Raw genomic sequence first — 22,643 nt, forward strand, 5'->3', positions numbered from 1 at the left:
CCTCACTACCCTTAGCGTAAAAAACTTCTTCCCTATATCCAGTCTAAATCTCCCCTCTTTTAGTTTGAAACCCTTTCCCCCATCCTACCCTGACATACCCCACTAAAGAGTCTATCCCCCAGAGCCTTCTCTTCTCAAGGATGCACAGCAACAGCTCTCCCAGCCTGTCCTCATAGGAGAGGTGTTCCATCTCTGGCATCATTTCTGTGGCTGTCCTCAGGATGTGCTCCAACAGGTCCACATCTCTCCTGTACCGAGGACTCCACAGCTGGATGCAGTACTCCAGGTGAGGTCTCACAGAGCAGAGCAGAGGGGCAGGATCACCTTCCTTGCCCTGCTTACCATGCTTCTTTTGATGCAGCCCAGGATACAGTTGCCTTTCACGGCAGTGAGGGCACATTGCTGGCTCACATCCATATGCCGTCCACCAATACCTCCAGATCCTTCACAGCAGGGCTGTGTTCCATCCTTACCTCCCTCAGCCTGTACTTATAGTGGGGTTGGCTTGACCCAGGTGCAACACCTTGCACATGGCTTTGTTGAACCTCATGAGGTTCTCCTGAGCCCACTAAGAAGCTTATTTAGGTCTCTCTGGATGGTACCCCATCCCTCAGGTTTGTTGACTGCATCACAGTTTGGTGTCATCCGTAAACTGGCTGGGGGTACATTCAATCCTATAACCTCCCTCCTTCCAGCTGCTGCTAGTTCTTCTCCAAAGGCCTCTCTCCCTTTTAGCTCTCCTACACCCTACCTTTGTCCTAAACTTCTTCCATTTTGCCTTCCTCCATTTTCAGTTCATCATCTTCCACCTTCTCGCACATTTTCCCAGGCATTTCTCAGCAAACACACCGAATAGCACAACTGAACCACTTCAAACTTGACACAGAAGGTACATATTTCTTAGTAGAGGTTTGCCAATGCATATTATCTATCACCTTTGTGTTTTGGAGGAGGAAGCAGAGGTCAGTGCTGCTGGCAGGGTTATGCACGCTGTCCTGGCGCTGAGTGCATCGTGGTCCCTCAGCACATCAGAACACCACTTGTGCCATACTTTGAACTGTTTCGAATAGCAGGGGATGAACCTGCGACCTTCAGACAGGGCAGTCAGTGTGTCTGGGTAACAAACAGAAAAGGAGTCACATATACCCAAACAGTGAAGCCCTGAGGGGAGCCTGTCCCAAACATCTGTAATGACAGCTTTGTTATGGACGCAAATAGTCCCTTATAATGCAGATAATAGACAGAAAATGCAGTGCTTGTCTGCTGGGACGGTGAGGCGGGTTCCGCCCCACGGTACTCGCGGTGCAGGGTGGGCTGCGGTGACCGGAGGTGCCGTTCTCTCCCCGATGAAACACCGGCAGAGGCCGCGGGGCAGCACAGCCCTGCCGGAGTTACTGCCGCTGGGACGAGAAGCGCAGCGCTGCCCTGCAGCAAGCGCCAAGCTAATAATGCCGGCACCCGGAGCATTTTAATCCGAATGCCGCCATCAAATCCTACACATTGTTGTCCTAAATTCCACCAGACTTCCAGCTCAACTTTTATTTAGCCAACGCTTACACCGTGGTTGCGTTACCGAACGGGTACTGCGCTCTGGGTCGCGCGGGGCTGCGGGCGGCCCCGGGAAGGGCTCACAGCGCTGCCGGCGGGAAGAGCCACAGCTCCCCGGCCGCGCTCAGCCGCTGCGTGGGGTGCGGAAAACACCACGCCACTTTTCCGAGCTCCGGCGGCACAGCCCGGCGGGGCGGCGCTGGCTCCCGCCTTCCCGTAAAGCGAAATAGAAAACGCGGCCGGCAGCCCGCCCCGCGCCCCGCCCGCCCCCGGGGCTTCCCGCTGCGGGCCGAGCGGCCCCGACGCCGGCTGAGAGCGGGCGGGTGGACGGGCGGGAGGCTTCCGGCGCCCCGCAGGTAAGCCCGGCGCGGGGGGACTCGGGGGTCCTGGGCGGGCGGCACCTGCCGGCACCTGAGGTGCCGCGGAGCGGGAGGGGCAGCGGAGCCGTCCCCCGCAGGTGAGCGGGTCGGCTCCGTCGGAGCTGCTCTCCCCGCTGTGCGGTTGCTGCTGTTTGCTAAGGGTGGGTATGAGGACGCGTTGAGGCGATCTTTTTCTCAGAAAGGGGGGTTTTAAGGACATGCCGTTCGTCATAAACGGGAAAAAGAAATTCTTGGGAGGCAGACGGCTCACGTGGTGGTGTTGAAATAATGACAGAATTGGAGAAGCAGTCCCGGGCTGTAGCAACTGACCTGAGAGTTCAAGCTGAGATATACCGTGATTCCTGGTGAGAACGCAGGTAGGACACTGTTAGTGATGTGAGTTCTCAGCATACCTCGGTTGTACAGAAAGACTTAAAGCTTTATTTAAGCACCCGACACAAGGGTTAGTATGGAACTGAGTGTACTGCTAGCCTCCCGCTGTGGGTTGGGAACACGTTGAGGCACAGAGCTTATGGAGAGCTGTGTTTGCTCTCAGCTGCGCTGTGGTCTATTGTATGAAAGTATTATCAAGGAGTGAATTAGTTTAATTGTGGTGCTTGTCTCTGCCCACAAGGGACGGGGCCTCTGGAGGCTCGTGTTTTTCTGCAGAAAGTCCCCCGGGGTTGGTGTGTAACCCAGCCTTGCTCTTTAGAAGCAGCCCCACAGTTCCTCTTAGCAGACTGGCTGATGCTTCTCTGTTTGCTCCCGGTAATTCGGCATCATAAAAGTCCAGCTGTGGGGCAAAGGCTAGAAATCTGCTCTATAATTGAGAGTAACCACTTACAGGCTTTTAGGGCAGTAGCGTGGTAGGGTGAGATGCTAGGGGTTACAGCTTGGGCTTCTGCTATGTCTTGTATAGGTGTAGGCTGACAAAACCCTGACCTTTCTCAGCACCCTGCTAGATAAGTGCCTGGGTGGAGGGGTCCCCCTCCATGCCCTGATACTGAGTGCCAGCACGCAGACTGCAGGCTGCTGAGCCCATCGCAGGGTTTTGGAAATGGGGATGCGGTACCGCATATTCTCTCCATGCCGTTTTCTGTTCCGCCCATGCCGAGTTTTCCTGTCCTGCCTCTTGAGCTTGCAGCACATGGTCTGAATTTCTCTGCCAGCTGCATCATTTTACTCATTTTTCTTCGACGTTAGAGCTGACGTAAGCGCTCTCCAGCCCATGAGAAATACGTGCCACAAAGCTTCCACGTCCTTGCGGGGATGTTGAGATAGTGATCATAACCAGAAACTGTATCTGGGCAAGCTGCATTGCTTCATGACCTCGGGGGACTGAGTCTGCTGGTGGTGCTTCAGATAAATAGGTTGTGCTTATTTCTTTTCTTTTTATTTTTTTTTCTTTTCTAAGTATTTTTTTTTTTGTTTGCTTGTCATCTTTAACTGAGAGTAGGTGGTTTATGAAAAAGGGAAATGAGAGCTCTCTAAATGGGGTATGTGCTGCTGGAGGAAAAGAAGATTCGTCTCTCCTTTGCTATCTGCAAGCATGAGGCAGAGAGAATAAAACTCCAGGCCTAACCGTGGAAAACTTATTTTGCAGTGGTACCTGGAAATCTGGGTGATCATACAGCAGCTTGACTCTTTTTAGCTGTCATCTTTTTCTGCAAAAAATCCCCTGTTATCTCACTCAGCCTTGTGATTACTACTTTTACTTTCCATGAAGCCTGTGAAACAAATGATCATATGAGCATAAACCAGTCTTTCTGCTTGAGCTGGTGTGCCATGGCTTTATTTGTTTTGCTTTTTTTAATAGACTGCAAAGGAACACTGTGAATCTATCAGCAGTGGTAAATACGGGTTTGAGAAACATGACGTCTTTACCCATTATACTGAGACCTTTTTGATGATTTCGTGTGATGTAACCGGGATAAATATAAGGTAAGGGTACTTAGACATTTACATGTTGAAAACTGTGTGTGTAGGAATACTAATGACTGACCATGCATGTCTTTCACTTGGGTAGAATAACTCTGGTTCAAGCGGGGAATCTGGGATGAGAAAGGACTTCTTGGGATACTGAATCCAGTTGCTTAGAGCTAAAGTCCATTTCAGCCAAATGGTCAAGATGTATCTTAAAAGTTGTTGTTGGGAACAGTAAGAGCTGAACAAAGTGCTTGAAACTGCTTTGGAAGGTCATTACTTTCATAGTAACTCCGTTTCTGACTTTTTTGTAAATTGGTGAAAATTTCAGTTCAAGTCTAATTCTGGTCAGTCATTTGCAGAAAAGGTGGGTGGTGTATCTCAGCCGATGAGGGAAGGTGCTTCATGCAGTGATACTAACAGGTGTTTATTACTGGTGGATGCTTATTAGCTTTGCTCTGTGATCTCCTCTTTCTGGACACATCACATAAGTTGCTCACAAAATCTTGTACTAATATGGTACATTTGTATCCCTATTTGTCATCCATTTCCAAATCATGAGTCCTTGCAGTGGTACTGAGGGTGCTCCTTCATTTTTGCATATCCAGCAAAACATAACTGGCTCATGCTTCCTTACTGTGTCACTACCTCCATTGAGAAACTTCATGTAAATTCCAAGATCGAATGATTGGAGGAGTTCACAAATAACTTCCAAAACGAAGGCTGTTAATGAAGACTTTTTCTCCTTCTCCTCTTCACCCCTTCTACTAATTATGACTTTTTCTTTTCTCAATACAAATTAATCTAACCTAATAACTATTAACTACTTATCACTCTGACCACTTCTTTTCCTTCTTGCTTTGCTACTACAAATTCAGATGAAAAAAATGTCTTCAGGTTTGTTTTGTTTCTCTTTTTTTCAGGAGTGGTTTTGCAAAGTGGACAGTAATGGAGTATATGAGCACGGGTAGTGATAGCAAAGAGGAAATTGACTTGTTGCTAACTAATTTAAATATGTCTGAAGTGATAGACATCATGGAAAACCTTTATCCAGGTGGAGACCTTGCCGTCTATGAGGACAGCTTAATTACGATGTGTGAAGAGGCAAATCAAAATGAAGAACGTGCGGAATCTTTACTGTTTTGTGAGAGGGAGGTATCTTTGATGTCCTCCGTCAAATATGGGACTGTGGAAGACCTGCTTGCTTTTGCAAATCAGGTGTCTAACACTGCAAAACAATTTAAAGGATGCAGACAGCAAGAATCTGGAATCCTCTTGAATATGGTATGTCTTTTTTCTTTTCACTTAAAAGTTGGTAGGTATAGGAGTTAGAAGTTATTGCTAAGTGGAGATCACCTCCAGTCCCAGCAGTTACAGGCAGACTGTTATTCACTGTGAAAGCTTGAGCCTGGAAGGGATCCCGAAGGACATCAGATCCAGCCCCTGCAGTCCCAGCCAGCTGTGGAGAAAGATCTCTCAGAAAGATGCACTCTGTGTTGCCTGTTGGTAGCCTGGAGATTAGAAAGCATTTCCCAGTGCTGGAGGCAAGCTTAATACGTGCAGTAAGAAAGCAAAAGCCACAGCTGTGAGGGCTTACAAGGAGCATATGGGAGTTCTCCAGTGCCTTTGCTCATGCAGTAGCAGAGATCACTCACTATGCATAATTCCCAAGTAAAGGTCGAGAATCTATTCTGAATTCATTATCTGCACAAAAGGTTGTAAAATATGGTAATATAAGGAGAAAAGGTGTACAACATCAACTGCAACTTTCAGAATTACAATATTATGTAATATCACACAATATTAAATGCAAGCATAGATGCAATGTCTTGAGAGATGTTAATTATTTTTATTCCTAAAATGACCTTTGTTCTACAAACACCTATAGATATTGGTGTCGTTGAACTGCCATTAAAAATGAGTTGCTTTGGAAACAACCAATCATGAAATGGAAGTTTATTCATGTATTTTTGTCCTGCTGTTTTGTTTTCTTAATATGTTCTAGATCTGTCATCTAAAATCCTTGCATGCAGTGTGTTTTGTACGTGAGGATTCACTGCTTGAGGCTTGCCAGTTTCTTAGGTGTGAAACAGCAAAGTGTAATGTGTTATCCTGATTTTGAGGGAATATTGCAAAATGGTCACTTGTTGAACTGTAACATTGAAATGACAATTACTAATATTAAATGTTTCTTATACATAAGGTAGGCACTGTTCTATGTACTCCCAGTTGTTTTGCTTGGATATTATTTCTATAGATGCATACAATTGGTATGAACCAGGTGTTATTAGGTGCACGTGACTCATTGAGCAACTGAGGACTGAAGGCAGGGCCTTACCAATGCATGCATTTCAACAGGTACCTCTGTACTGTATGTAGCTGCCGCTCCTTAGTCAGGGTCAGGAGCATTCCTGGCTGTCTGCTTACACCACAGACTGCACTGTGAAGGGCCTCGGAGTGCCCAGGCTGAGTTTCCTTCAGCTGAAACAAAGCTGGAAGACGGCAGTCTACAGCCACAGGAGAATGTTCAGTTCACAGTGTCAGGCAAGGATCCAGTCTGATGTAAAGCCTGCTCGATTGATCTCTTCTGTTCTGCAGATCCACCCTGTGTCTGTGTTGCTTACCAGGACAGCTGTAACACACACAGATTAACTAGTCTCTGCCTGTGAAACATAGAAGCGTGTAGAGGAGGTGCAGGTGCTGGTACAATTTTTGCCTTAGTTCTGATAAGCACCACGGAAGGCTCATTCTGCTCATCCTAAGCAAAGCACTTGTATTAAAAAGGCACCCTCCGCATCACTTAAGAACTTACCCTCCCAAAAGTTAACTAAGAATTAACTTCTTTCACATATTTAAATACTAGTCACAAGTGCCAGTTTCAGCAGTGAAGATGATACTTTCCTAAATCAAAGCACCAAGGTAAAGCACAGATTCTGTGCGTGACATCTTAAATCTAAAACCGGTAATCTTCTAAGATGCTGTTATCTTAGAAAGGGCTGCAGAAGAGCTGAGCACGGTGAGACCATGTGACAGATGGTGATAAATATCTTTGATCTACTTTTGTATGTCTTGAAGCATCTTGGTTACCTATCAGTAAATAGGTTAATAATATTCTGGTTACTGGTGATGCTGTATATCCCTGATTTACTAAGAAGCATGTTTGCTGGAAACTTCAGTGCTGCTTTAACTAAGAGAATATGAAGACTTCAGGACCAACACCAAACCTAAAGCAAGACTTGCATCACTACAGTCAGGAGTTTGATCTCTGGCACATGCAGAGGGAGGCAGCTCTTCCACAGGACAATTCAGAGCAAGATACTGACTTGGATGCTCAGGACCACTTCTAGAGGAGCCTCCTTGCCCTGGTGGCAGCGCAGAGACCCAAGGCTCTCTACACATTACCACCTAAAGCAGATAGTGTGACTCCCGGTCACTTCTCAGCTACAGTGTAGAACTGCAAGAATGTAGTTGGTGAAATCACAGCAGACTTCTTCAACTGCTTACTAAACAGCAGAAATTCTGATACAAGATGGAAAATTGAAATTCTTGTAGCTGTCCATTTGATATTAGGAAATGCTGAAACTCTTGCTCACATCATAGAAGATAGCCTGTGAGTAACAGCTATGTGGCATAACAAGTTAGCAGATTGCAGGAAGGGCAAACATGTGCAGGTAAATCTAATAACAAGAGGTTGGTAATTTCATTAACCCAGCTGCTGTTGTTGTTGTTTCAAGACAATTAATTGCAACTTACACTTTGTGAGTTAGTCACTTGAGAGAAACGTGGATGCCTGGGCTGTGAATGGATGCCACACCTCACATGCTGTTCCCATTTGGTGTTTCTAAATAAAGACTGCTGAACAGATTGCGTGCATTGTGTACATACATAAGCTACGTATATTTTTTTTCCATCCCATGTATAAGATTAATTAGACTCGATGTAGTTTTAACTTCAGTGTGATTTATTATTTCACTGTAATTTAACTCCACAGATCACTCCCAAGAATGGCCGCTATCAGATTGACTCGGATGTGCTCCTGTTTCCGTGGAAGCTGACTTACAGGAATATTGGCTCTGACTTTATTCCACGAGGAGCTTTTGGGAAGGTGTACTTGGCCCAAGATAGAGAAACCAAGAAACGAATGGCATGCAAACTGGTATGTTAGTTCAGTAGCTTTATCTGTGTGCAGATACTGTGTGACATGGAGCATGTAGTGTATTTTTAAATATATCTGCATTACATTCCACTACTGGGCTGAATATTGCCTATGTTCTGTTGGTTTACATATAGCAGAAGAAATGGATGTTTTTAATTGTTAACTTGTTTTCAGCCTTGAGACCTGAAAAGTTTAAGCACCGTGGAAGTGTCTGAAAGCCTGTATAGCTATCCTGTGGGCAGGCCTGCTACCCCCTGCAGCCATGCTGGGGTAAATGGAAGAATTTATGCTTGTCCTGCAGTAATTGTGGCAGTAATGTATCAACATGGAGTCATGTCCCTGCTAGAGGTGATAACGAAACCCTGCTGCTGCAGATGGTTCTGGGATCCCACCCTTGGACTGGGACTTTCAAACATGTGTTTTTGTTACTCCAGTGGCATTAATGTCTCAGTGACCTCAGCTTATGTGCAACTCTCATGGCGTTTTGAACGCTAACTCAGCATAAGCTTAAGAGATGTCTCTAGGAAATTGCTGACCACCCCTCTATGTTAATGTAAGCCTGTGTTTTCTTTCAACCTCACCTTTCAATGTACTATTCTGAATTGAGTAGTAAGCATTTAGAGTCAGTAGAAGGTCAGGTGCTATACTTGTCTATACCCCACCACTCATGAATAAGTACCTGCCTTCTATACACAACAGAATAGGCAAGGAGTTGTATGTCCTGCCCTCCTGCCAAACGTATGAGCCTAGAAATGGATTTAGTTTGCCAGTCCTGCATAACCCACTGCAGGGTTGAAGTTATCTAATGTTTCTGAATGTGCAAAAAATGTTTCTCATTGCAGTAAAATTATTAGTGTGTTAATTGCTTCACTGCCACAAGCCTGAGGGACAGAGAATAAAAGAGTGATAATAGCCTTCCTGAGTGTAAGCAAACATTGCCCATTGCTTTAGTAATCTGCCATCAGTACTTTTAAAATAAATAAAGTGCTGCTGAGTGCTCACTTTAAAGAGGACTTCCTTTCTCCGAAGCCATAAAAGAAGGCTGATAAGGAGTTAAACAAGGTCAGTAATGATGTGAAGCACTGTTAGTCTGCAGACTGTGTTGAGCGTTTCTGTGCTGCAAGCACTGATCCACGTGTCAAAAGGGTGTACAGTTCTCATAGAGCAGATGAGACTGCATGAAGCTAGCTGAAAAAGCAGTGGGACTTTTATCTCCTTCACCAGGAAGTTTGCATAGAGCTTTTGCGTAACAACTGCCCGTTTTTGACGGGAATAACTGTTGCTACATTGCTTTTTCTGGAAGACTGCACTTTTTATTAGGGCAAGATTCCAAAAATTCTCTCATTTTTGAACAGGATGTATCTGGATTAGAAAGGAATAAAACACAGGATCAAAATAAAGCTTTGTATTTAAACAAGTATTTAAGAGCCCTTTGCTTCCTTCTTCCATTTCAATCTGTAGGAAAACTAACATTAGTATAAATAACCTGGGTTTTGAGCTGCTTTTATGTGGTTTTGTTTCCACCTCCTAGGTGCCAGTGGAACAGTTCAAACCATCAGATGTAGAAATACAGGCATGTTTCCGTCATGAAAACATTGCTGAATTATACGGAGCTATTCTGTGGGATGAGACCATCCATCTCTTCATGGAAGCTGGGGAGGGAGGATCTGTCATGGAGAAGCTGGAGAGCTGTGGGCCTATGCGGGAATTTGAAATAATTTGGGTGACAAAGCACATCCTGAAAGGGCTCGACTTTCTCCACTCCAAAAGGATTATCCATCATGATATCAAACGTAAGTGTGCTTGGTTCCTTGGGGTGCTCTCTGTTCCAGATCAGGGTGGGGCTCTCCTCAAGGGCCGACTACAGAGGTGGGGTGTGTGGCCTTGCATCACAGGGATGGAGAAACTGGATCATGCCAACAAATAACAAGGTCGGGTTCTTCGGATAAGCTATATACACAGTTTATTGCTACGTTAATGGAGAGGGCGATTCAAAAGCCATAGGTCCTTTGCCTTTCTTGAGCAATGCAGATTTGAAATAAAAATCAAAAGAAGTTTGAGCAAAATTATCAGAGTGCATTAAACCAGAAACTTACTTCTTTCCGTGGAAATTTGCCCTGAATATTTCCTTTCATAGAATCATAGAATGGCTTGGGTTGGAAGGGGCCTCAAGGATCTTCAAGCTCCAACCTCTCTGCTGCAGGCAGGGCCACCAACCTCCCCATTTAATACTAGACCAGGTTGCCCAGGGCCCCATCCAACCTGGCCTTAAATACCTCCAGGGCTCTCTGGCCAGCCTATGCCAGCACCTCACCACACTCTTGGTAAAGAACTTCCCCCTGGCATTCAACCTAAATCTCTCCTGTCTTCTTCTTGTGCCTGCTTTTAATAGTTCTGTGCCTGTGCATGGCTGTTCCTCAGTTTGACTCCATTTTGGAACTAGTTACGTAATTTCTATTGTTTTTTTTTTTTTTTTCTTTTAACAATTATTTCAAATTTTAGCTTGTTTGTTTTTAAAATCCCCTGGGCATTAACTTGTGTAAATCATCAAAATATATTGATATTAAAACTAAAATTATTGGAATAATATTCAATTGCTTTATCATACCGCTTTAATGCACTGCATATAATTTAATATTGAATACTATTCCTCCCAGCATCTCCCCACTGCAGACAGATAAAATCTGCCTGCCACTCTATAGTAAGAGTGCTTCTAATTGAGACATATCTCTTCTGCTAGCTTACTTTTGCTTAGACTTTTTTCTTTCTGTGTGTGTAAAATAGAAATATTCAAACTTAAGTGTTAGAATAATTAGTTGACAAGATGATCATCAGGAATTACCAGTGCCTTCTGGAACAGGTTGCTAGGAGAGATGGTGGATGCCCCATCCCTGGAAACACTGAAGGTCAGGCTGGACAGTGCTCTGAGCACCCTGATGGAGCTGTAGGTGTCCCTGTTCCTTGGAGGGGAGTTGGACCAAATGTCCTTTAAAGGTCCCTTCCAGCTCGAATGGTTCTGTTATTCTGTGATATTAGTAAAAGCTTTATTTAGAATACTACCCAGTGCCCTGCCTCAGATACCTGACACAGAAAAAGGCTGTTACCCATACATCTGATTTCTTCCTGATTTAATCCTCTTCTGTTGAGTCTGTCATGCTGACATATGGGGGGATTGGGATTTTAGTGAGAGAAAGGCTTCCTTGAGCCAGGAACCGCTTTCTGTTGGCTTTTAGCAGTGGGTTATTTTAACCCTTTGTTGGAAAGCTATTAAATCACCAGAGCCAAGTACAAGGGGACAGTCACCTCCCTGCTCCAGCTGGCTACGCTATTTCTAATACAAACAGGATGCCATTGGCCTTCTTGGCCACCTGGGCACACTGCTGGCTCATGTTTAGCCGAGCACTGACCGACACTTGCCAGGCCCATTTCTTCCATGCAGTCTTTCAGAAACTCTTCCCCAAGCCTGTAATGTTGCCTGGGGTTGTTGTGGCCTAATTGAGTGTAGGGTCAGTGCTGGGCTTTTTCAGCTGTGTCAGACAAGGATTGAAGCAGAGCTGTCCCTCTCTTCCTGTGTCCTGACAATGAACTGGAGTTGAGTGCAATCCCAAGGAGGCAGCAAAGCTTGCCACATTTATGGCAATGCTGCATTCTGCATGATTTTTTATGTGTTGTTTAAAATCTATATCTTCATAGTCATACTTAAAATTACTGATTTATTCATTTATTCATACTACTTGTAAGTAGGCAGTTTTCTGGGAGATCATTTGAGGAATCAGTATGACTGAAATGAAATTCTGTCTCTTCCCACTGTATGGTCATGGTGGACACTATCAAGATGGGAAATGACCTGACTCCACTGTTTGCTTTGGGGGGAAAATATATTTCTCTTGCATAACTTGGAGAGTTGTCTGTAGCTGCAGAAGAAATGAATAAGAATTTCTCAAGACTTAAAAAGAAGCATTACGTTCATAAATATTTGACCAGAAATACAACTGCAAAGAAAGCCTCTGAGTACATTGTGCCTTAGGCAGAGTTTGATGAAGGAAAGTGAATGAAGCTCCTAGATAGTGCTGCAATTCAGGCAGGGAACTCTCCGCCTTTTCTTACTGTTACAACTATCTTCTTCCATTATGCTGAGCCGCTGCTGCTGACAGGTATGGCAGCCGTGGAGAAGCCTCAGTTCTTCATTTATTTTGCTAGTGTTAAGAAATCCCTTGGTGACCACAGTTTTGTTGTCTGTAGCAATAGCTGCACAGCATGCTCGCAACCCTGGAGACAAGGGAGGCTCCTCAGAGCAAGCCAGGAGACTGGCTGTGCAGAGATCTCCATCAACCCCCCAGCTTGATCCTTTGCCCTCAGCTATTTTCTCTGTCTGTTTCTCACTCTATTTTATTTTTGTTTTGTTTTGGTAGGAAAATGACCAGACATTGATTTCTTCTTTTAAACAAACCAGTCTTGCTTGATTTTCTGATATATAATTAAAAATTGGTCTTGGATCATTAACAGACGTGTTCTGGCTAGCAGAAGGACTGTGTTGGCTCTTGGGACTGGTTGTGCTGGCCTCCTGTTTCAGGCAAACATCCAAATGAAACAGTCATGTTGTAAAATAAATGTCCAACGTGCTAGAACCTTAAATGCCACCTTTTTGTTTTCCTTTTAGCGAGCAACATTGTGTTTATGTCAACTAAGGCCGTGTTGGTGGATTTTGGCCTAAGTGTTCAAATGACTGAGGACATTTACTATCCCAAAGACCTTAGAGGAACAGAGGTAAGACACAGGAGGGACAAAAATCTGTGTGTTGTATCACTCCTGTGACTGTGATGCCCACATTCAGTTTTGGAGCTTGAGAGTAAATACGTATATTACTTAATGTTAATACTTGTTTGTAAGTTTTTAATGATTTTTTTTTTGTTTTGTTTTGTTTTTCGGAACTTGCTGAGTGGAGAGTCAGGTGTAACACTTTGAAAGCTGTGATACCTTCTCTGCTGTCCCACTTGCTAGTGATTATTCAACCTGAAGTCAAGGAGGAAGTCAGGATGCTCTGAAGCCAAACAAAGGAACAGTATGCAGGGGAGGGTGGTTTGCAGTGCATCAGCTGCTGGTCAGAGATGCTTCAGACTGGAATTTAGTTCTTTGCTCTGTGAAAGATTTCTCCTGAGATACCAGCCACTGACTGGGGTGACCTGCACAGCACTCCACCTTTGAAACCACGGAAACAACAAACCTGTGGGTTTTTTAGCACTTCCCACATGTCTGTAGTCCTTATGTCCTATGGAGATTGTGTACTGCGTGGTTGATGATTATCTGGTAAAACGCTTAGGTGTTACAGCAAAGGAGGCAGAGGCTTTTAAACATTCTCAATGACTTGGACTCCGAACACGCAGAAAGGTCCTGCTCACCACTTGAGTACTCTCATACCGAAGTGTTTCCAGACTGGCTATTTAGCAAACAGCCAAGCAGCAGCAATTAGCTTGGATAGCTGCTGCAAATGGACCTTCGCTTGCTCTCTGTTGCCAGAGGAGGCTGTTTACAGGAAACACTCCAGCCAAACTGTTGGCACTTACTATTTTGATGCTCTTCACAGCATAGGCATGTGTGTGGAAGAGATACTCATGTAACTGACAGAGAGCATCTCGCTTCCTTGGAAGGGTAGGGTAAACTCATATTTCACAGAATGCCAAGCTTGTTTGATTTTGTTTTCAGGATATTTGGGAAAATACTCAAGCAGTTGTTTGTGTTGGCTTTCTAGTCAGAGGAGTTAAGAGTTTAAAATGCTTACTGTATTGGAAGTAATGTGCTTTCTGGCATTTAATGTATGTGCTTTGATCATTTGTGTGGGTGCATGCATGCTATTAATAAGAATCAAAAAAAAAAAGGGGGGGTGGGGGGGAAGGAACATGATAGTAAAAATGAGATGGAAGCCCTGGTACGCAATTTCCCAAGGATAGAGTTGTTTTAGATGTGCACTTTGTAGGTTTGTGGAGCAGGTGATGGTCCAACCCTGGCTGTTGGTGGACAGGTCAAGTTAATGTTGGGAAGCAAAAATGAGTTTGCACTGTTGAGCACCTGCAGTCATGCCCACAGAAAGCAGACAGTCCATGCAGCCCTAAAACATTCAGGGTCCTGGTGTGTGCTGTACCCTACAGAGTGGTGTAGAGAGGCAGCTGGTTTTCAGAACTGGCCATCCCGGTGCTCTGCTGCAGCATGGTGGGTGACAAGTAAGGCTGTGGACAGATTACGGGGAAAAGAGATGCTCAAATTCCAGTCAGAGACTTACAGGAACATTGTGAATGCTAGCGTATGAGTTTTTGTGCTTACTGGACCCACAGCACTCATGCTGAGTTTTATGGAGTCCAGTCATTCACAAATGCCTTCTTTGGATTCATAGCAGTGTTTTCTTATCATTTCTTCCATGTAAGATCTCATCTCTTGCTCCAAAGTCCTCCCAAGCTTTACACCTCTGTTACACAGCCTTAAGAAGTGGTGCAGCTGTCCAGGAGGGCTGTTTCTGTATGTGGCTGTGTAATGACCTCCCCTTGTTAGGGCTGTATTGCTACCATACAGATTCCTTCATAGTTACTGCCTGGCTCCTCTTGCACTGGGACTGGTTTCCCCTCAGGAGGCCGCAGTTGGAGTTTGCGTTCTCCTCTAAGGCACTAGCTACGCACTGCCATGCTTCTGTCACTGTGTTAAATTGCACAAGCTTCAGCTGCAAATATTGCTGAGGTTATTTAAATGTTGAGGGTGCGGTTAATTCGCGAGAATGCTAAACTAAAACTAGCACAGTGTTTAAAAAAAATGGCTGATATGGCTGGGTTACCAGCCCAGCAGGAGAGAGCAGTGGCAATGGGACACGATCTGGGGTTGGGCTGCCCACCTTGGTGGCAACTGAACTCAGGGCCAGAAGAAATCAGTCTGAAAACACAATGTGGGTGCACATCTCATGTTTGCTTTTTGTCCTTGAGCAATCGGGGTGTGTCTTGACCTTTCTCACACTCTGACTGTAACTGCAGACAGGTTATACTTCCAGCATCTTTTTTTCCTCAAGAAAGTAACTGCTTTTCATCTGTACAGATTTCACTGTAGTTGCACTGTTCGCATCGTATGCAGTTCTAATTATTTATTTCATAAAAATGGGATTCTGTTCTTTGGCCTTTATGCGGCCTAAGTGTGGCAGATGCCTCTTTCTACCTTAGCTTTGAGGAAAGCAATGGACAGGAGTCAGTAGCAGCTCCAGATGTGCTCCTGTGTGTGTGCTTCCAGTCCATAGCTCTGGTTGCAGTTGTGATGTGTGATTTACTGGGAAATATTCCATGGTATTTGCGTGAGCCTTGCGGCCATTCTCCATCTGTGGCAGCGAGCAGGCCAGCAATGCGGCGATGATTTAACTTCCTGCCCTTGTGTCAATTAATGGCTTTTAATGTGATTCTTTGTGGCAGGGTGACTTGAACTAATTAAAGATCTGTTTGGCTCCTTTAGAAGACGATTGGGTGAGGGAAAAATGGAAACCAGGAGAGGCAACTGGGACAGCTCAGTGCTGAAACCTTCCCCCTGCGCATGGCCGGGTACACGGCAGTGGTGGGCGGGCAGTGCCTCTCACATCCCAGTTCTCACCCCAGCTCAGCTGGCAGGGAGATACTCTCAGGGTGCTTCCACTGCTCTGACAGATCTCAGCTTTTCTGTGGAAAATTTTGGATGGAAACGATAACTTGCACGGCAAAGAATTTCTGGTTTAGGAATTAGTGTTAGGTTTTGGGAATTTCTGGTTTAAAAAGAAGTAGGAGAGAGATGCTTGCCTTAACAGCTGCTCAGGGGAATGGTTGCACAGCAGGAGCTGGCTTTTAATCCATGCCTTGCCTTAGACCTGGCTTGTGCCTCGCTGCCCCATTTCTTAGGGTGGTGCCCCACCATGGAGGTTACTGGATAATGAGCGGAGAGAAGACTAAGAAAGCTAGCTCTGCCCAAACGTTTGTGTATTGTTCAGTGTAACAGAGCAGAAAATCTGTTCCCAGCTAGTGCTTGGTCTCTAGGCTGCAGGTACCAGAGGGATTTGTCATGTGTGTGTTTCACATTACAGCATATCATGGCTGGACATTGCTTATTGTTTTCACTGCTGATTAGTCTTTTTTGGCTATTCTTCACAGATCTACATGAGCCCCGAAGTTATCCTGTGCCGGGGTCACACAACCAAAGCAGACATCTACAGCATGGGAGCTACTATTATTCATATGCAAACTGGCATTCCGCCCTGGGTGAACAGATATCCTCGTTCTGCATATCCATCCTACCTTTATATTGTGAGTGCCCCTAGAAAAAAACATACCTCTGCTTCCACTGAAGGGGTTCCTGTACTCTTATTGGGAAAGCATCAGTCATACAAAGACTATCAAAATATTTGTCAGAGAGATGATATCATCCTTTTTGCTTTGGGGGAGGGAGGGAAGAAGTGAGTTTTGATCATTTAGTGGAAGGCAGAAACTGAGCTGAAGTAATCTCTGTGGTTTTGTTACAAGTTGACAGGCCTTGGGCTTTCTGCAAGAGCAGGGATAGAACAGGGTGAAACTTGATTGGAACAAGTCCATCTCTGTCCTGCTGCTGGTCTGTTTTGCTTAGAAGCTACAGATAAAAACAGAGCTTGATTGTGTAGTTCATATGCTGTGGTACAGAAGTCTGGTGAATTTGCATTGCACTGGATTTTATACTTTCTTGGAATTGCTTTGAGTTTTAAAATTTATGATAAAATGTGATAAAAAGGTGGATTTTCTGTTGCTACATATTATGTTCTACTTGATTATACTAGTTTGGAGAGGTGGTAAGTTGTAAATGAGGAATTCCCAGACCTCCAAGGTGATTATTTGTGACTGCTTTTTCCATTGTTTTTGGAGTAACTGTATCAGTGGTTTTGGTTTTTTTTAATTATTATTCCAACAGATACACAAACAAGCTCCCCCTTTAGAGGACATTGCTGAAGACTGTAGCACTTCCATGAGGGAGTTGTTAGAAGCAGCTCTAGAAAGGAATCCTAACCATAGACTGTCTGCAGCAGAGTTATTGAAACATGAAGCCTTACACCCACCCCCGGAAGACCAGCCACGTTGCCAGAGTTTGGACTCAGCATTGTTTGAAAGGAAAAGACTGCTTGCAAGGAAGGAGCTGCAGTTGCCAGAAAACATTACAGGTAAGTAATATCAGCCTTACCTTGGCTTTGTAGATTTTACATTGTGTCAAACTTCAGCTTGATAGAGTGTTTTGAAATGAGCTAAACTCCAAAAGCCTCTGGAAGGAGATCAGTAGAAATCCCAATCAGATTAGGTCAGACCCAGCATTCATTAGATGTTATGTAAAACACTCATTGGCTTCAGCAGGAGAACTTAGCCTGAATTCTGCAGCTCCAGAAGGATTGGCTCATGAAAAGGCCCTGGCAGTCATCTGAGGCAGTTTTTCATTAAGTATAGATTGCTGTCCCATGATGACTTAATTCATCCCTGTATTACAGGTGTTTTATTTATGACAGTGATTTGTCGTTCAACAAGCAGAGTTTCAACAACTGCCATTAAAAGAAATACTTCTGCCTCTTTAAAGATAAGACGCACACAAAATTTAACTGTAATGATGCTGACCACAGCACAAGCCCTTTGTTTTAAAAATGGTAATGACTGTGGAATAGAATTCAGCTCCCTTGTGCATCGATAATTGCTCTATGAAGGATAACACATGAGCCAGTTACAAACAAACAAACAAAAAAACCCAAACCAAAAACGTGTCACCTCAGATAGTATCAAGCCCAAGGGAATTTTGGTGTCAGCAACTTGCTAGCAGGCTTCAAAATGCTTTTCTTCTACTTCTGAAATATGTTAGGATCACCCTGATAAAGGGCATTAATAAAATGAGCCCGGACGAGTGGTTCATTTAATTGCAATAATTATTTGAAGAGATACCTGTGCAAAATTTTGGATGCTTTAATGAGTAACTGTTGAAATGAAACATTTAAAGTAATCACTGCCTGTACATCTATAGTGGTGTTGCTCCTGGATTTTGCCTCGTGGGTGCATAATCCTATGACCAGCACAGGCCATCTCAATCAATTCTTTTGAAGATGAAAGAATATTTGGCCATTACACTGGAACTCTAATTTAGGTGCCTGAGATTCCAAGACACTCATTGTACAAGTATTCAGGGGAGTTCTGCAGCTGCAAAGTTTCTTCAGACCTTGACTTGGAAGAAAATAATCTGAGACAGACAGTCCCAGGTTTGTTCTATATTGTCACAAAGGGGATGTCATTTACTTAAATGAAAATTCCCCTGTGATGAAGGGGAATTCTCGACTGTCAGAAAACTAGCAGAGTTTTTTCTTGCACCAAACTCTCCTTTAGCACTGTGGCCCAGAAAATGAGGAAGCTGTGCCTAGCTGTGCCAACAGACAGGGTTTTTTGTAGCAACTGAGCGCACTTGCTATTTGCAGTAGCAAGCTGCTTACTTTTCTTTGTCCTGGATTTATGGGTTGGTTTGTTATCTTTTATTTTATATGAGATTTATTTTATATTTGCTTTAAAAATGAAGCTTTCTAAAGCACAAACAAATAAGAGCAAATGTTAGGCTAATTATTCCAATAATGCCTGTAACTATGAAATTGCATCGATGCAGCTATTTGTGCAATGATGTCACGCTTTGTGTCTTTTCTTTTTAGATTCCTCATTGTGTACTGGGAGCATGGAGGAGTCGGACCTGGTAAAGAGGCAAAGATCACTTTACATAGACCTTGGAGCTCTTGCTGGTTACTTCAATATTGTTAGGGCACCGCCAGCATTAGAATATGACTGACCCAGTAACATTTTCTATCAGCAGGTCAGAAATGGACCTCTACCTCTTAAAACTTGATTTTAAGACTTGATTTTCAAATTTGTACATACAAAAAATCGCCATTGTAGACTGTAAAATGTGAATAGTTTATAATTGCACAGATGATTAAGCTAAACCCTTAGGGGCTCTGATAAGCTGATCTCAAGCAATGCTATTGGTGCATCTACTGGCTGACCAACAAGAAGACAACAAAAAGAACACTGCAGGGAATGTCTTATTCTGGGGGACCTTCCTGTGCTGGGCCTTACACTTTTGTAAAGCTTATGTGATGTGCTTGCAAGTATTGCCATAAAAAAAAAAAACAAAGCATACGGGCCATAAGATCTGGTCTGTCTGAGCTGTCCTTAGTGAGAACCTTCCCCCCAAAAGTCTTTGTTCAGTCTTTGAAGCCTGGCCAGTGGTTCTCTGGTCGTTCTCAATGTAAATTAGGAGCTTCCTCAAGCTGAGCTAGTTTCTATCGGATGTCTCTGGAGTCAAAGCATCACTTGGTTACAGATATGTTTTAGCTTTGTATCTTCCCTGTCCCCTGCTCCTTGGGCGGTGGGAGTATCTGGCTGTATCTGTTAGCTCTGGGAGTGGCACAGTAAGTTGTTCCTGGCTCCACCTGCTTTCATTGTTGCAACTACTGCAAGGATATCTCAGCTACTTTTCAAGGGTAGGGCAAGTGTTAGTTCATATTGGTAACAGTGGGCAATCTCCAGACTTTTGCTTTTTAATGCTTTAAACTTGTGTATGATTGGCGTGAGCGCTACGGTTTGGAAAGCGTGTCATTAGTGACAAGCTGTGTTTATGTTCCTATGGAAATAGAATTGTATTGTTCTTGCTGTGCCTCATACATTTGAAACACGATGTTTTGGATGATAGTAAAACTATGCAAACTGCATAGTTCTGTACATCCCATGGGATGAGAACGTAAACTTTTATAAAACTCTTTGATGCTTAGGATGACTCTTTTTAAGCATTTTTGTTAAAATGGCATACTATGTATGTTGTACACTGAATCTTTTCTGAAGCACAGTCTCTTTTTCATACATCTGTTATTTAATGCTGCTCCTTTCTAACATGTAATCTTAAACAGATTATTTCCAGTTTGATACTGATACGGTCAAACGAATAAATCCAGCTCAGTGCCTTGAGAAGTGGTCACTGTGTTCTTTTCTCTTTGAAAGCAGTGTGGGGCTGTGACACTGTATGTCTCCTTCCACGACCCAGTTACGCTACGGGCATTGTTGCACATGCTGAAGTGTTGGGCAGAGAGTGCTGTTAACAGATTTTGGACTCGGAGCAGACAACTAATGCTTCTGACAAAATCTCACTCTTGGAACACAACGCTCCTTCTGAACTGCCTGATTCTTGCACAGCAGTTGTGTGCAATGTGCAGCACTTAAGTTCTGATGGTAATTTCTGCAAAAAAAAACCCCAAGCCAGTTGGGAATAGCCAAGCTGCCCAGTGCTGGCTGCAAATCTCTAGATGGCCATCTGCTTTGAGGAGAGCTGTGTAGGGGAGTCCCCTTCATGTTTACATTGGCTGCAGCTATCAGGATATTTGAGGATCAGATTTCCAGTGTAGCTGACTTAAAGAAGAGGTGCCGTCATGGTTTGGATACTCACATTTGTGTTGAGAGAACTGTGTTCAATTTTCTGATACCTTGCTGCTGGCTTCTGATCTCTGAGATTTACAGAACCAATAAGAAATGGCTTTAGATAGTGGTGAGTTTAAAATACGTTCCCCAGTTTCCATTCTATAAGATTAAGATGTTTATTGTTGCCAAATAGTGGCTGCATGTTATGTAAGTGCTTATCAAGTGCTAAGATACTGCAGCAGTGAGGTGCATGTAAGAATTAGAGGTTGCAAGGAAGCTTTTATTATTGCTTGAAAAATGTTATGCTGAATTTTTTGGTTGTTTTTTAATGTGGTCTTCCTGTATGATAAACACCCCTTCAGAGGCCTGGTACACAACCACCAAATGGCTGTTCAGGGACAATAAAAACCAAGCCGTGCTCCTGGCACCAAGAACCTTCTAATAGCTGAGCATGATATTTTGGATGAGCTGCAGCTAGGCAGGGATTTCCCTCCAGAATGATGCATTGCATACCATATCCCTCAGGGGTATCCCACAGGGGTTGTTCCCCGTGCACTTGGGGCAATGGAAGCGTCCATTTCTCTTCTCTGAGGAAAGCTCAGCAAGGTGCCTTTCTAACACCATCCCCATCCAAAGCTAATAATTGGAGCAATGCATAAACAAGTCCTTTATAAACTGCGTGCCAACAAAACTCAACAACGCCCCAAAACTCCAGACAGACCATGGGAGTGGCTCATCATGATCCCGGGCTGTGCTCACACTGCTTCAGGAATAGCCCTGCTGCATGGTGCTGGGGCACAGTGACTCACCGGGGCGGAGACAGGCAGCCACCCCACAACTCCCACAGCTGGCAGTGCCCGTGCAACGTGGGCAGCAGGGTGGTATCGTTGCAGGAAGGTGAGCTCGTCTGTGGCAAAAGGAAGTCCTCAAAATGAGTGTGAGAATTCACACCCATGCACTTCTTCCTTCCCACATCACTCACTCTCCCTGGGCACTGCAGGTGTCCCAGTCTCATGCAGTTAGCCATAAGCCACTTCCAGGTACACACTGGGTTATTTTCAGGGAAGACTGAACAAACTTATGTGCAAGGCAAGAACTTTCAAGCAAGACAGGCTGCCCTTTGGAGGCACAGCAGTATGAAAACATCTTTGGCTGCAACACATCAATAACTCGTCTTGCCAAAGGAGCAACGCTTCGGGGAAGGGAAATGACACAAATAACGACAAAAAGGCTCGGGAAGTTCTGGTTCATTTTGTACTTTGATGCAACTGCTACCACAGCCAGGATTTGTTTTCCAGCTTCACAGCAATTCTCCAGCATTAACTGCAGAACCATCTCTTTGCTGTCCGTGTAATGCACATGAATAAGCACATGTCTGATACGAAGGCAGAAATGAGATAGAAGGAGGAAGCCTTGAGGTGTGTCGCTGTGCGTGCATACCTTACGGAGAGGCCTGGTATTTCCTCCTGCACCCATTAACTCAGACGTGGGGCCAGAACATCCCTGCCTCAGTGACGAGCATGGGGTGACATCCAGGTGGCATTTACTGGGCAGGCACTTGGGCAGTGCTGCACATTCGGCCACCGGCAGCCAGAGTTGGTGTGTGCCTGGCCCATGTCTCATCAGCGGGTGTCCATGCACACCTCACCTGCAGTAAAGGGGAGAACCAACCAGCAGGCCGCAGAGTAGGCTGCTCGTGGGCATGACTCTCTTCTCATGCATGCTTCTGGGTAGCACAAGCAAGGTGTTTTGTCCACGGGCTTGAGAATGACAGGTTCACTGAATGGCTGAGGTCAGGAGGGACCTCTGGAGGACATGCGGAAGAAGACCCAACATGCTCACAAAGCCCACATACCTAAGGGATGAAACAAGGTGGGAAGGCGTGATGGAGACAGTGGGCAATGGGCCATTTGTCCCTCAGTGTCCTGGGAAAGCAGAGAAATTCTGCTTTCAGGCAAGGCAGCGTGGCACTCCTTGTGAACTTTAGTCGTAAGCTGAAACTGGCTTTCTCTTAGACTTCAACTTTTTATGTGCTCAGCCTTTATATTTAGTTGGTACTTTCCTTCCAGATTTTGTATTACTGATATTACAGTACTTCATCGTGCCCTTTTAAACAGGAAAGGTCTTATCTATGTTTAGGAAGTGGCTTTAGTGAACTGATGCTACATGAAAAGCCATCATGGCAGTCAAGATGCTCACAGGAGCAACTGACAC

The 22,643-nt window shown here is 44.5% G+C and overlaps 1 protein-coding gene across 4 annotated transcripts; it reads left to right on the forward strand.

Annotated features, from left to right (window-relative positions):
• The first annotated feature begins 1,843 nt into the window (after nt 1-1,843).
• Nucleotides 1,844-19,982, forward strand: MAP3K8 (mitogen-activated protein kinase kinase kinase 8). 4 transcript variants are annotated; one of them, XM_015282087.4, is made up of 9 exons: nt 1,844-2,284; nt 3,724-3,848; nt 4,754-5,114; nt 7,822-7,986; nt 9,518-9,779; nt 12,647-12,753; nt 16,131-16,283; nt 16,918-17,164; nt 18,674-19,982. In XM_015282087.4, exons 2-9 carry the CDS (start codon nt 3,814-3,816, stop codon nt 18,805-18,807), a joined length of 1,464 nt encoding a protein of 487 aa, XP_015137573.1. In that variant the 5' UTR covers nt 1,844-2,284; nt 3,724-3,813; the 3' UTR covers nt 18,808-19,982. The 4 variants fall into 4 exon arrangements, with proteins under 4 accessions (XP_015137573.1, XP_418581.3, XP_025004129.1 ...); XM_418581.8 differs by having other exon boundaries at nt 1,844-1,904; XM_025148361.3 differs by having other exon boundaries at nt 1,844-1,904; nt 4,885-5,114.
• The last annotated feature ends 2,661 nt before the right edge of the window (nt 19,983-22,643 follow it).

This window comes from Gallus gallus, chromosome 2 (genome assembly GCF_016699485.2).
Source record: "Gallus gallus isolate bGalGal1 chromosome 2, bGalGal1.mat.broiler.GRCg7b, whole genome shotgun sequence".
NCBI classification, from domain to species: Eukaryota; Metazoa; Chordata; class Aves; order Galliformes; family Phasianidae; genus Gallus; species Gallus gallus.

Excerpts from the sequence above, each read along its gene's own strand:
- MAP3K8 (XM_015282087.4), top strand. The coding sequence starts at position 3,814 with ATGATTTCGTGTGATGTAACCGGGATAAATATAAG. Across the intron at positions 9,780-12,646 it reads TATCCATCATGATATCAAAC|CGAGCAACATTGTGTTTATG; the intron begins GTAAGTGTGCTT and ends TTTTCCTTTTAG. Across the intron at positions 12,754-16,130 it reads AAGACCTTAGAGGAACAGAG|ATCTACATGAGCCCCGAAGT; the intron begins GTAAGACACAGG and ends TATTCTTCACAG.